The sequence below is a fragment of the Parasteatoda tepidariorum genome, chromosome X2 (genome assembly GCF_043381705.1).
Source record: "Parasteatoda tepidariorum isolate YZ-2023 chromosome X2, CAS_Ptep_4.0, whole genome shotgun sequence".
NCBI lineage: Eukaryota > Metazoa > Arthropoda > Arachnida > Araneae > Theridiidae > Parasteatoda > Parasteatoda tepidariorum.
Genome location: NC_092215.1, coordinates 5,515,757 through 5,528,825, shown reverse-complemented (window position 1 = coordinate 5,528,825; position 13,069 = coordinate 5,515,757). Strand labels below are relative to the sequence as shown.

The following is a 13,069-nucleotide window of genomic DNA, read 5'->3' as shown; positions in this document are numbered from 1 at the left end:
GAATGACCTTTCATCAATACAAGCATCTAAAAGGGCAGTATTGTTGGCCACTCCTTCAGGGGCACCATATTAGGTGGGTCAACGTTGCTCCCACAGTAAGAACAGATAGTATAAAGAATGAAAGAACATCCCTGCCTTACCCAGGATTCGAACCCAGAACCTTTCTGATGCAAGGCCAGACCCCTTCACAGTCCAGTCGGCAAAAGAAAAATGTAGCATTACAAAGTTTAGGGTACTTTACATGTACTCTTTATATTCATCTAAAATTTACTCATTATTTAAAAGCATCTTTGCTTCAAGATCAACTAATAATTCATTGACTTAATCTTGGAAATGACTGTCAATATTTTCAACTTGAACAGAAAGTGGCACAATAATCCATTCTGGGATATTTATATTTTCGATATTTCCAAAGCAAAATTTAAAATCATCACTAAAGTTTTAAATTCTTCATGAGTGAATAACATTAGTATCCCTTCATTGACCAATAATCAACTCCATAGGTCCTCATGACTTACAGGTATGCATTGCTTTTCTTCCGTGAATCATGGGAGGTTTACTTTCAAGGAGGAACCACGTTTCCTATCAAGTGATAGGTAAGTGTTAGGGGATGTACACCAAATAATTGAAACCGGACTGAGGACTAAAAGCTCCCATTTGGTATCATATGTCTAAGTTGAATAACTGAGCAAATAGGAAAATTATATTGATTTATCTCCAGCTACATCTATAATTATGTATTTATATCAAGCTTTTTAATATATTCTTTCTTATCGACAAAAATATTTTTTAAGGTTGAAATAAATATTCTTGTAGGTAGTTGCTGTAGATCTTTTAATTATTTCTATATCTTTGAAAAGATTCTAAAAACAATTTATGGTGTTAAACTTCATTATTAGGGTACCCTTTCCATAAACGTTTGTTATTAGGGTACTCTCCCATTAAAAAAAAGAACAGAAATCTAATCATCAAGGCGTTCATATAAATTGAACATTTATTCAGACACTTGACAAATGATCGATTAACAACTCCATAGGGCTTAATGCCTAGTAGATATTGCTGTGTTCTTCTGTTCTGTGCATCATGGGAGGTTCACCTTCAAGGAGGTATTGACATGTTTCCTATCAAGCAATGGGGAGGTAGTAGGGGGTTTAAACCTAATAATTGGAACTGACTGAGGAAGTGATGTAGAACTAAATGCTTCTATATGGTATCATATGACTAACTTGAATATCTTTGTATATAGGAAAAACATTTTCATTTCTCTGTCAATACATTTGAAATTATGAATATATATCAAATTTCTTTACCTATTTGTTTGGTATTGTAAATATTATAGTTTTTAAAGTATAAATAAATATCAATGTAAACAGTTATTATAGATTATTAAATTATTTTCATATTAGGTGGCTGGGCCACCTCTTCAGAAATTCTGATGCCGTCCCTGCCAAAAAAGTGACTTTTTCCACAATTGAAGGGACGAGACGTAGGGGACGACCACCTACAAGATGGATAGACGACGTTGAAAAGGACCTCAAGCTATTGGGAGTCAGCCGATGGCGGGCCGTCGCACCGGACAGGGCCAGATGGAGGAAAATCTGCGAGTCAGCCTTGGCCTGTGAAAGGCTGTTGCGCTTATGAAGAAGAAGAAGAAATTATTTTCATATCATTGCAAGTGTTCTAAAAAGAATTTATGTCATTAAACTTTGTTATAAATGTACCCTTTCTGTAAACAGACAGCTGTTGTAAGCAGACAATTTTTTGGTCCCAAGAGTGTCTGCTTGATGAAGGTTTCTTTGCATATTCCCAGGGGTCAATATCGACCACTTTGATGTCCCATGACCAAGAGAAGAGTTTTCAAAACCTAATTATTAAGTAATGATAAATGATACTCATTTTTCTTTTTTCTGAAACAATTATTTAATTTAATAAGAATTTTTTAAGAAACAAAAGTAAGTAGGAAGTAGCAGAAAAATTTAAGTACAATAGAAACAGTACAATAATTTATGTACAATAGTAGCAGAAAAAATTAAGTACATATTTCAAGAGTTTCAATGCACAACATGGTTTGAATTCTTAAAGAAGTCCCAAAATTCGAAGAAATGTTTTGCTTTAATGGAAATTTTTAAGAAAGTTGTAACTTTATTTTATAAATTAAATAACAGATGAGAAAATTAGGTTTATCGTGCACTTACCCATAATAAGGTAAAGCCCAACAAAATTCCATGTATTTTCGCAATAATTTATATCTGGTAGTGTTAACAGATATGCTTTTATATCTATCCAAAAGTCTGTGTTCTGGACCGGGCTTAGCGCTGACATTAAGAAAAGCCCAACGGTTCTTGCAAGCATAATCAGGAAGATACTCATTTATCTTACTTCTACAAATAAACGTATAAAAGCATTCATAAATCAAATATTTTAATTTAATTTAAAAATACAGAAAATAAAATAAAGAATATAAAATAAGGAATTTAAAGTAGCTTTCTTTTTGAACAGCAAAATTTAATTTGAGCTTAGATTCAATTTTCTATTACACAGGGGTCGCATTCCCCCTAAAATTCCTAAAACTATGTGTAAACCCTAAAATTCCTAAAAATCTGATAAAAGTTTGTTGGTGTTCCTAAAAAATTAGAGTTATAGGCTAAATATAAATAAAACAGCAATAATCTAAAATATAAGAATTTAACTACATTAATTAAAACTGTTTTAATTTTGCCACATGGGAATTCTGATCCTGAGAGAGGTTTTTCGATAAATAAAGCAATGCTTAATGTGAGTCACCATGAGAATACTATTATGTCTCTTAGACTAATCAAAGATACCATTCGAAATTATGGAGGAGTGTTGAAGATCACCACAACACTATTGAGGGCAGTAAAAGAATCTCACAAATCATATCAAGAATATATTAGAAAAATGATCATGATTAATTTGTTTTTCTCTAACTTCTAATATAAATTGCTGATTTGAAATCTAATAATATCACACAATAGTTTTTCTTAATAAAGTAAGGTAAAGGGTAATAATAAAGTTTTGATTAAGAAGGTAAAAATTAAATAAAAATCCAAGTTGGTGTTAATTTATTTTTTCTCTTGATTTATTCTCACTTTTGCCTGTTCCTGAATTATGCACTTAATTTCTGATAGGTAATATGTAAAGTTGAAATTTCATTTTTACACTTTAGAGATTTCATTCTTGACTTAATAAATTTCAGAGCTTTATTTTATGGCTTGCAATTATTTATGATATGTGTGGATGAATTGTAATAATCTTCTGTTATGTAATAAACTACCGTGTGATCTGTTTTTATCCTAGCAAAATCATATATTACCCCTAAAATTTACCTAAAATTTTTTGAAAAAAGTTCCTAAAATTACCCTAAAATTTTAAAAAACTTTGCTGCTACCCCTGATTACAGTTAAAAAAAACCAATTATCCATGATACTCGGGACCATCACTATCCCGGATGGCTGAATTTCCCGATTTTCTGTATTGGATAAAGAGTTTTGTTAATCGATGTTTTATTGAACCGAAATTACAATGAAAAAGAGTAACATATTTTAAAATGAGAAAAGAAAGAAAAGAAGCTCTCCTAAATAAAAAAAATGGCAGAAAAATAGCATTTAAATTAATAAAAACATCTACACATTTAGACGAGAAAAACAAGCTTAAAAAATAAAAAATTCACATATATATTTTTTGGAAGATTTATTAAAATCACCAAATTAACTTATATATAAAATAAAACCAATGATTAAAAAAACGCATTATATTTCATGCCTAATTATAAGGAAAAAAGAAAACGATAAAATAAAAGGAAAACTTATTAATCAAATTAAATAAAAACAACTCTTGAAAATTACCAAATGGAAACGATAGTTAAAAAAGCACTATAATAAATATTAGAACCCCTGACAAGGCAGAATATTATAAGACTAAGTGAATTAAAAAAAATTACGAATATAAATTATGAATAAAAAGAACTAACATATTGAGTATGAAATTTATCATGATAAGTGAAAAAAAAGAAAAAAACAAACTCAAAACGTAGTGGAATCAGAAAAGTATCACTTTAAAAAAAAAAGCTACAATTTGCTTCATAAAATAATAGTCTGTGAAATGAACTGATGAACTTATTTTGCTCCGATATGGAGAGCTCTGATTTTGATGTATAGTGATATCTGTAATCAATACCTGCATTAGTAAAGTAAAATCCGACGTGGTATGTACGATGGTGTGGCGTGCCCAACAAAAATTATTTTTTTGGGCTTGACGTATATACCAGGGAGGCGTTACTCCCCAAAATTACGGTATATACATATATTATTCTTAATAACCTGTTCCTAGCTTAAGAAAGTCATTATTGAATTAAGTCAGTTCTTATATTTTTTGTGATTAAATTTAAAGTAAATTTAATTTATTGAAAATTGATATGACTTATAAAAAGAAAAATTAAAAAAACCAGAAAGCTAATGCACCTCAACATTTATTTATCAGATTAATTACCTAAAGAATTTAACAGTATGATATTGCTGATAAAAAAAAACTAATTCTAAGTGAGCTTGAGTACATGATGTCACAATCTAGAAAATATTTTTAACAAAACTGTTTTTATAAACTTTATTTTAAAATTTTTCTTTTTAATTTTAATAAAATTTTTAATATCCTCATAAGTTCCTTGTTTAATCAAAGAAGATAATTATTTCATTAAATCAGTACTTTTAAAATTTTTTTCAATTAAATTCAAAGTTAACTCTATTCATTAAAATTTGGTCTAACTTATACATTTCAAAATAGAAAATAAAAAATTACTAGCAGCAAATGTTGTAAAAAACAATTTAGGATTTATTTATCTGATGAATTACCTGAAAAATTCCGCAGTGTGAATTTGAGGATTAAAAGGACCAAGTTCTAAGCGAGCTTGAATACCAGCCAAAACATCACAATCTTGAATTTCACAGGGGTAACGTCCTTTAAGTACATTATATTTAGCTTCTTCATAAAGAAGTTCCAATATTTTCATATCACAGATCTAGAAAATAAAGTGAATATTAAAAGAAAATATCATGACTTAAAAGAAGGATAGTCGTTTTTCTATTCTATTTGAATGCTGAACAAGAACTAGGTAAGTCATTCATGTCCTGTAACTAGTATTCATAAATTTTGTTCAGCTATTTTTTGAATATTTAATAAACTTTTTTGGTTGGCTACTCAACTTGAATTGAGTTAAAATAATTTTTTTTATGAAATTAATAAAAAAAAAATATTACGATTTAAGTCCTAACAAGAAAAATAAAATATGCCAGAAGATATAAATTTGCATATTTTAGTAAGAGGAAAACCAATAATTTGCATAGCATATACAAAATATTTCATTTTTGCTACATTGAATAATATTAAACAGGAACTGTGATGAAAAAGTAGATAAATGAGAAACATATAAACAGGGCTTAATTGTATTAAATGTTCTTATTTTAAACTAAAAGATTAAATAATAAGATAATTTATTCAAAATGTTTATTATACACCTAAAAAAGGTTTTTCTACCTTTACATTTTAGAGCATTTAATAAATTTAAATTAATATATTTGGTATATTAAAAACTTATGTGTTGCAAACTTTATATACTACATGCAAAGACATTAACATATTTGAAATATAAAACAAATAGGAAAAAAACTTACTCGCATCTCATCCTGCTTATCATAGAACACATTTCTCTTCAAGTACAGTTCTGGTTCATCTGAAATATTATGATTTAACACATTTGATTATTTCTAAATTATTATGATAATTATAACAACTAAGAAAATACATTGAACATTTTTTTTAACCTAAAATATTTTCAAAGTACATTTTTCATCATCAGTAAAAATGATTTTTCTTTTTGAAAATTTTGTGTTTCCGATTGCATGATTTTCATAAAATTGTATTTTACAATTTATAATTTAGACATAATGATTTTTAACTTATATTTACATTAAAAGTTCAATACATCATTAAATATATTTATTTCTATTTTTGTTTATATCTTAAATTGTGCATGAACATAAATTTTCAAGCCTATTTGTAACTTATTATTCAATATTATTTGAAACTTTGATATTTATTTTATTTTAATTAAGAGCCTCAGCTCTAAGCTAAAGTTACAATTCTGACTTGTTTTAGAGATAACAAGAAAATTTTTGCTTAACTTTTAGAATATGAAAGGTAATAGTTGCATGCCAAATTTAATTGCAGTGTTATGTTGATTACATTTAAGCAGTTTAGAATAGTTACATAAAGGTTATCTTTAACACATAATTGTCAAATTTACAATCTTTCAAAAAATGAAATGTTTGTAAAGTTAAATAGATAAATTGGTTGGAACTACAATGGTTATAAAAACTATAGTTCATTGTTTAGCAATAAATAAGATCATTGGTTCCCAACATATTTTGACCTATTCTCTTTTTTCACTATTGCTAGAAGTTCATTCATCTGTTTCCAAAACTCAAAACATCTCTCAGGTTCAGATTATTTCTTAACATGGCTTCAAGAATTAAACAACAAATGCACAAAAAATATTTTGATGTACACCAATAATTGTTAAGTTCCCAAACGAATTATTTAAACAAAATAATTGAAAAATATTTAAATTCTTAGGAAAAAATTATTATTACAGGTGATATTAATCACTTTTTATTCAACAAAACACCTGTGAATTTTAATTTGTTATTTCTTGAATGCATGGAGTTAACAATGTAGGTCACTTGCAATATTCAATCTATTTCCTTGAGATATTCTAATTTGCAACAGAGTTGAAAAGCCTAACACACGATTAATTGTTACAATTGGAAACAATGTACTGACAGAATATTATTTTTTTTCTATTTCTTGGATGCATGGAGAAGTTTTGGAAAGGTTCAACACAAGTCACTTTTAATGTCTAAGTTGTCTTTACTCTTTTAGTTGTCTGTATGTGTAACAAAGATGAGTCAACATAAATGGTAAAAATATTTTTTAAAAGCACTTCCTCCACTCTAAGATAAGACTCAGTGACTGATTTCTTTTAAAAAATGTCTTTAGCAAGGAAATTAAATTTCAGTTCAAGAAGTTCCACTTTTTAAACAGGCAAATTAAGTAAATTTTGTATTAAATCTAACTCTTTATGAGAGATCCTTCTCCTGTTAGGAACCTTTGTTTAAGATTAAGTAAAGTTTGCAATTTATTTAAGATTTTTTCAGGCTGGATGTTCTTTTTTATACTACAATTAGTTTTTTCATTTGCAATGCTTTTTTAAGTGTAGCAAATAATTCTACGAGTGAAGCAAGTTTTATAAATGAAAATGTGCAAATATAAGCTATTTTTTCAATAAAAAAAAATCACATAAAAATTTAATATTTAATAAAAACACAACAAATTATTTTTAATTAAAACAGAAAAATATTACCATTGATTTTATTCAGTTTCTAGGCACAGCCAGCAAAAAGAAAAAATTCCTTTACTCTGAATAACTTTTGATCTGATCACCAGCTTTTTAAGTGTTTAAGATATAAGAAATTCTAGGCATAAAAAAATGGGAGGTAGAAATCTGATAACTATTATTCCCTTCTAACGATTAAGAATGACTTTTAGTGAATGAAAATCATTAGATCAAACTTATATTAAGAGATAAATCATGTTCTCAGTTAAATCATGCTTAGATCAAGTTTTTTTTTTCTCATTTCATTGTATAAGATGTGTGTTATAATACAAGGCAAAGTAACACAACATTAAAAAAACTTTGATAGAAAGCAAAAATTAAGAAACTATGTTGAAAAATTATGTGTAATTGAAAAAATTTTATATTGTTTTTATAGAGTATGAAAGAGTAAATAATTTGATTTTATACTGATAAATGGCAGTAGTTATTCTTAGATAAAGTTGAATATGATATTTTTTAAGGATTGTATATGATGAGATTAGAACAGTCCAGCTGGTCAAAGTTATCAATTTGTATTATGTGGGTATATGTGAAATAAGTGTGGCATCTTTAGATAGTTAATTAACCCACTGACGGTTCTGCACGTAATAAGTCGCATTTTAGCCTGCAGTTTTCTCAGCAGAGCAAAACCGGTTTTCCCATGTTAATGGATAGAGGAACTGTGTGTAGGTGGGAAACATTCTCCCAATTTTGCCCATTTCCTTAACCGCCAGTGGGTTAATGGCATGCTTTACCCCAACTAAAACTAACACAAACCCTTTTCTTCCCAAGCAAAGTGATGTATTAGTTTTTAAAGAATGATTTGTTTTAATTGAAATGATTTTTGTCTATTTATGACAATAAGAAATTCTTAAAAGCTCATTAAATACTTTTTAAAATAAGTCTTGGATGAAAAAAACTTTCTTTAAAATTTTCAAAATTTTAAATTACTTTAATTAAATTGATAACACAACTTGATAATACAACTTTTGCAGAAAAAGATAACCTCGAATTTTATTTTAAGATAAGTTACATTTAAACTTTTTAAAGCCCTTATTATTCAAAAATATTTCTTATTTTTGATGAGAAAATTTTTTTATAATCATAATTCTACACTACTACTTATAGAGTTTTAACAGCAAATATATGCAAACAAATAATCAAGTTGCTAACTTGCATTTGGACATCAGTACATTAGATGAAAACTATAAGAGCAATGAAAGAGCATATGATGCAAGATATCTGAAACATAGGTATTACATAACCATAGCACCATAGGTATTACATAAGAGGAGATGGCACTACCACACTGGAAGCTTTATCACATGCTTCAATTCCAAATTTAACTTCTTATTAAATTCTTCCACATTTTTGAGTTACTTCACATTCTCATTTAGTGCTCTTTATTCATATCTCTACCTTTTAATTAGTCTGAAAAAGGCTAATACTTTCATTTCAATTATGAGGAAACGTTTAATATCCCTGGCAATGCAAAACAAATTTATAACCATTCAAGAATTGGAAAAACATCTTTCTACTTCAATATTTAGTTTATGCTTAAAATCAGAACTACAGTTAATAAATAACTAGAAGAAATTAATACTAACCATTAGAATAAATTTATACCCATTGTCTATTAATAAAATTTAACATTATCAATAGATTTTAAAATATATTTTACTAATAAAATCATAAATAGAATCAATAAAAAAAAAATTGCACAAGAATGTAAATTAAAAAAAAAAAGTTTACTTTGAGCAAAAAACAAAGAAACTAAAATATAAAAAGAACTGAACCTTTATCAAGGTGTTTAGTGGTAGCAGATGTATACTTCAAAAGCAGGGTCATCCATTGTTGTCGTGTGTGATACGGTCTTTGGAAACTTGTTAGCTGTAATTCTTACAAATAAAAAACAATAATGTTACCAGGAATAATCAGCATATTATAATTAGTAATTATTGTTAAACTTTTGAATTGAAGATTTTAAAAATTAAAATCTTCAATTCAATATGTTAGGTTTCTTATCTTCAATATAGCAAAAGACTCTGAAGCAAGAGGGTGCACTTGTACATTGCCCGAAATCAAAAATTAAACTTTTACAATTAGTACTAGTTGTGTTTTTAATATGCTATATTAAATTTACTCAGATTTATAAAATAAATAAAAAAGTTTCATTTCTTAATTTAAAGTTTATTTTTTTTACATCAATTAACTTACTTTTGACTTAAATTTTCAAAAATTAACCTTCACTGAATATTTTACTTAATCTGGACTTGATTGACCTTAACCTAAATATAACTTAAAAACAGCTATTACTTTTAACTCTATGATAATCATTTTATAAAATTGTATAAAACAATTCCTGTGTACCAAAAATTTTATTAACTTTACTAATTATTCGAATGGTTCGTGTAAATTTATGAAAATATTTTATTTAATATAAATTACCAAGCATAGGAGAAACAAGCCAAAGGGAGAATACATCTCTAGCACTTGTAGGTAGAGAAAGATCTTGATCATCTTGTAATATCAATTCCATAAGTTCTTGTACAGTTGCTTGAGATGGATTTTCACATTCAACACACAGCACAACTTTATTCATTAATAAAACGCATATGTCTTCTTCTATGTAAGAGAAAAATAATATGATTTTATTAGAAGCAATAAATTTTAAAGAGTAAAAAATAAAAACTTATTTATCTAATATTATAAAAGTGTTACTGTAAATTCAAAAATGTGTTTCAAAGGATAATGATTTTAAAAGTTTAATTTAAAATCAATTTTTCAGAAATTTAGGAAAAATTCCTCATTAAATTAAAGCTGAATTTTAAATGGAATTTATTTTTTTATATCAACCAACCATTCCTCTAAAATTTTTCATTAAGCCTAACATTTCATTACTTTAGAACTCATTACAGTAAATCAGTTTGTTGGCCATTTATCAGTTTATGCATTCAGTAAAAATTTTGTTATGAATAAAACTAAACTGGCACACTAAATTTTTGCATGTATTTCACCCAATCAAAGAAAACATTTTTAAATTTACTTTTTGTTTGTTTTTGAGATCTTTGTGCAGTTTCTCGATGCCATTCAGTAGAAGTATTTGGCAGATAGCATGTCTGCGATGGCTGTGAAGGTAGAGGATGACGTGGAATATATTCTGGATGTATAGTTCTGTAACCAACTTGATATGAACGAGGTAGTTCCCATTCTTGCACTCTATCATCACTAATTTGCAAAGGAGCTAAAATTTAACAAAAGAAATCAAATGCAGTGCAGCTTTTTTGTAGAAATTATTCTAGACAAAGGAAAATAATAGTGACAGCAATAAGAATGTCACAGATCTTTCAATACATAGGATTCAGTTTGTATGCACAAACACAAGGGCGATTCTTATCAAATGCGACAACTTTCAGTATATGCAGCAAAAATCCTACTATAAATTGGTAATTTTTTTTAAAACTTCAGTTAAGGCCATAATTAATAGCTTTTTAAGATGATTTTACACTAATTTTAAAAATTATATGCAAATAAAAATATATGTTGGGTTCTAAATGTCATTTTCCTGACATTTTACAAAGAATACTTTAAATAATTACTTGTTTTAAAACTCCCTTTACATTTTTTGCGTTAAATTTTTTACATCTAAACTGATATTAGCATTTTTAGTGTATTTGCACAAGAAATGACTTAAAAAATATTTCATAAATAAAAATTTTCTGTTAATAATTTACATATCACAAGAAAATATGTCATTTTTCCTGGCCACTTATTTTCATTTCTCTATAACCTACATAAATGGTGCTAGTGGTAATTTTTTTGTCTAAGTATATGATTGGTAAGCCATTTCGTTATAACATATCTTCCAGTGGGCACACAGAAGACAGTTACAGAGAAAAACCCATTTAAAGAGATCATAACATATATAACAAAATCTAAACTAAATCATAACATAACAAAACTAAACAAACATCAAAACTAACATCATAACAAACTAAATCATAACATAAAATATATTATTCAGTCTGAGCTTCTTTAGAAAAAAAAACATTAACAACATAAATATAAATTTCATTCCTAAAAGTAGAAGAAAATAGAAGTAAACAGCTACAAAATTTCAAGTGTCATTATCCTGGCTATTGGCATTATCAGATAAAATTTATTAGATCACCTATACTGTTATTTTATCTATACATTTCTCTATAAATACACACACATATACATATTTAAGGTTTTCTGCGAAATAATGTTTTTTTATAGCCATATATGCTTTTGTCAAGTAAAACAAAAGGATCCTGGTCTTTTGATCTAAGAATATTTTAAACTAGTTTAAAATTGGACCTTTCTAATGAATATAATTTAGATATTCTCAAAAGATAAACAAAAATTCATATTTTTTGACTTTCTCTTGAAAAATAACAAATGGTCTACTATGGAAAATAACATATAGTTATATGGTCTACTGTCCTAAAAGAAATTATTGGATTATTAGCTAAAGGTAACCATAGTAACATTTACCTAAACTAATAGAGAAAGATTATTTTCTTCTCAGGTTCTTTAGTCAGTCTACTCAATCAAATGCGAGAGAGAGAGAGAACAAATTTCAGTTTTTTTTCCTGCCATCAAAATAAATTCTTAATTAAAATGTTCTCTTAATTAAAATAATCTGCAGAATGAGGATAAATAAATTCTTAAGTTTTCAGCCATACTGTATGATATGTTTGTATCATATTTTATAAAAGCATTTAAATTCAAACCACATTATCTAATATTAACAGCTAATTTTTTTTTAAAGATTTCCACTTTAAATCTTTACCAATATAAAATTTAACCCTTGTTAGCAGCTAATTGTTTAAGGATTTTCAATTAAAAATTGCCAAATTATAAGCTTTTAATTTTTCAGCAAGAAGTCAGAAATCAATCAACTCCAATACTTGCCATCAACTTGCTGCTTTTGCAAAAATTTGCACACTACTGAGATTTGTGAAATGATCAGAAAAGAACTGCAATTCTAGAGTAGGCGAGCATAATGCAAAGCCCTTTAAATGTATAAATGATGAAAGATGCATGTGATGATAAAAATGGTATTCTTTTAACATATGACAAAAATAATAAATATATATGCTTTTAAACCAAAATTCAATCCAAATTTTAAAATTAACATTCAGTACATAGTTCGGAAAAATTCAAACATCTTAACCCTAAATACTGCTTCTAAAATGTAAATAATAAATATATATGCTTCTAAATCAAAATTCAATACAAAATTTAAAACTAACATTCAGTACATAGTTAGGAAAAATGTAAACATTTTGATGCATCTTGACCCTAAATACTACTTTAAAATAAATTTTTAGAATAATTAAACATTACATTTGTAACTAGACAAAACAAATATTTTTTCTACACCACTAGTCAACCACTTGTTTCCCAAACTACTAGTCAATGCATTCACTCAAAAATTTGATAAGCTATCTCCAAGAAAAATTAATCAACTAAATTTTAGACCCTAATTTTCAACTAACATACCACATCAGTGGCTGATAAAATATTGTGACCGATGCACTTTTTCATATTCAGAATCTTTTTACACAAAATCATTAAAATTATTCTGATATTCAA

At 27.0% G+C, this 13,069-nt stretch overlaps 1 protein-coding gene across 1 annotated transcript in view; it reads right to left on the bottom strand.

Annotated features, from left to right (window-relative positions):
- Window positions 1–13,069, bottom strand: part of LOC107453507 (FERM domain-containing protein 8 Bili) — a 33,573-nt gene that overhangs the window by 18,192 nt on the left and 2,312 nt on the right. Inside the window, exons 4-9 of the mRNA XM_016070375.3 lie at window positions 10,494–10,691; window positions 9,896–10,072; window positions 9,244–9,345; window positions 5,688–5,746; window positions 4,869–5,035; window positions 2,196–2,381 (exon numbers count right to left, since the gene is read on the bottom strand). Coding sequence (XP_015925861.1) covers window positions 2,196–2,381; window positions 4,869–5,035; window positions 5,688–5,746; window positions 9,244–9,345; window positions 9,896–10,072; window positions 10,494–10,691 — 889 coding nt within the window. The remainder of the gene's footprint in view (window positions 1–2,195; window positions 2,382–4,868; window positions 5,036–5,687; window positions 5,747–9,243; window positions 9,346–9,895; window positions 10,073–10,493; window positions 10,692–13,069) is intronic.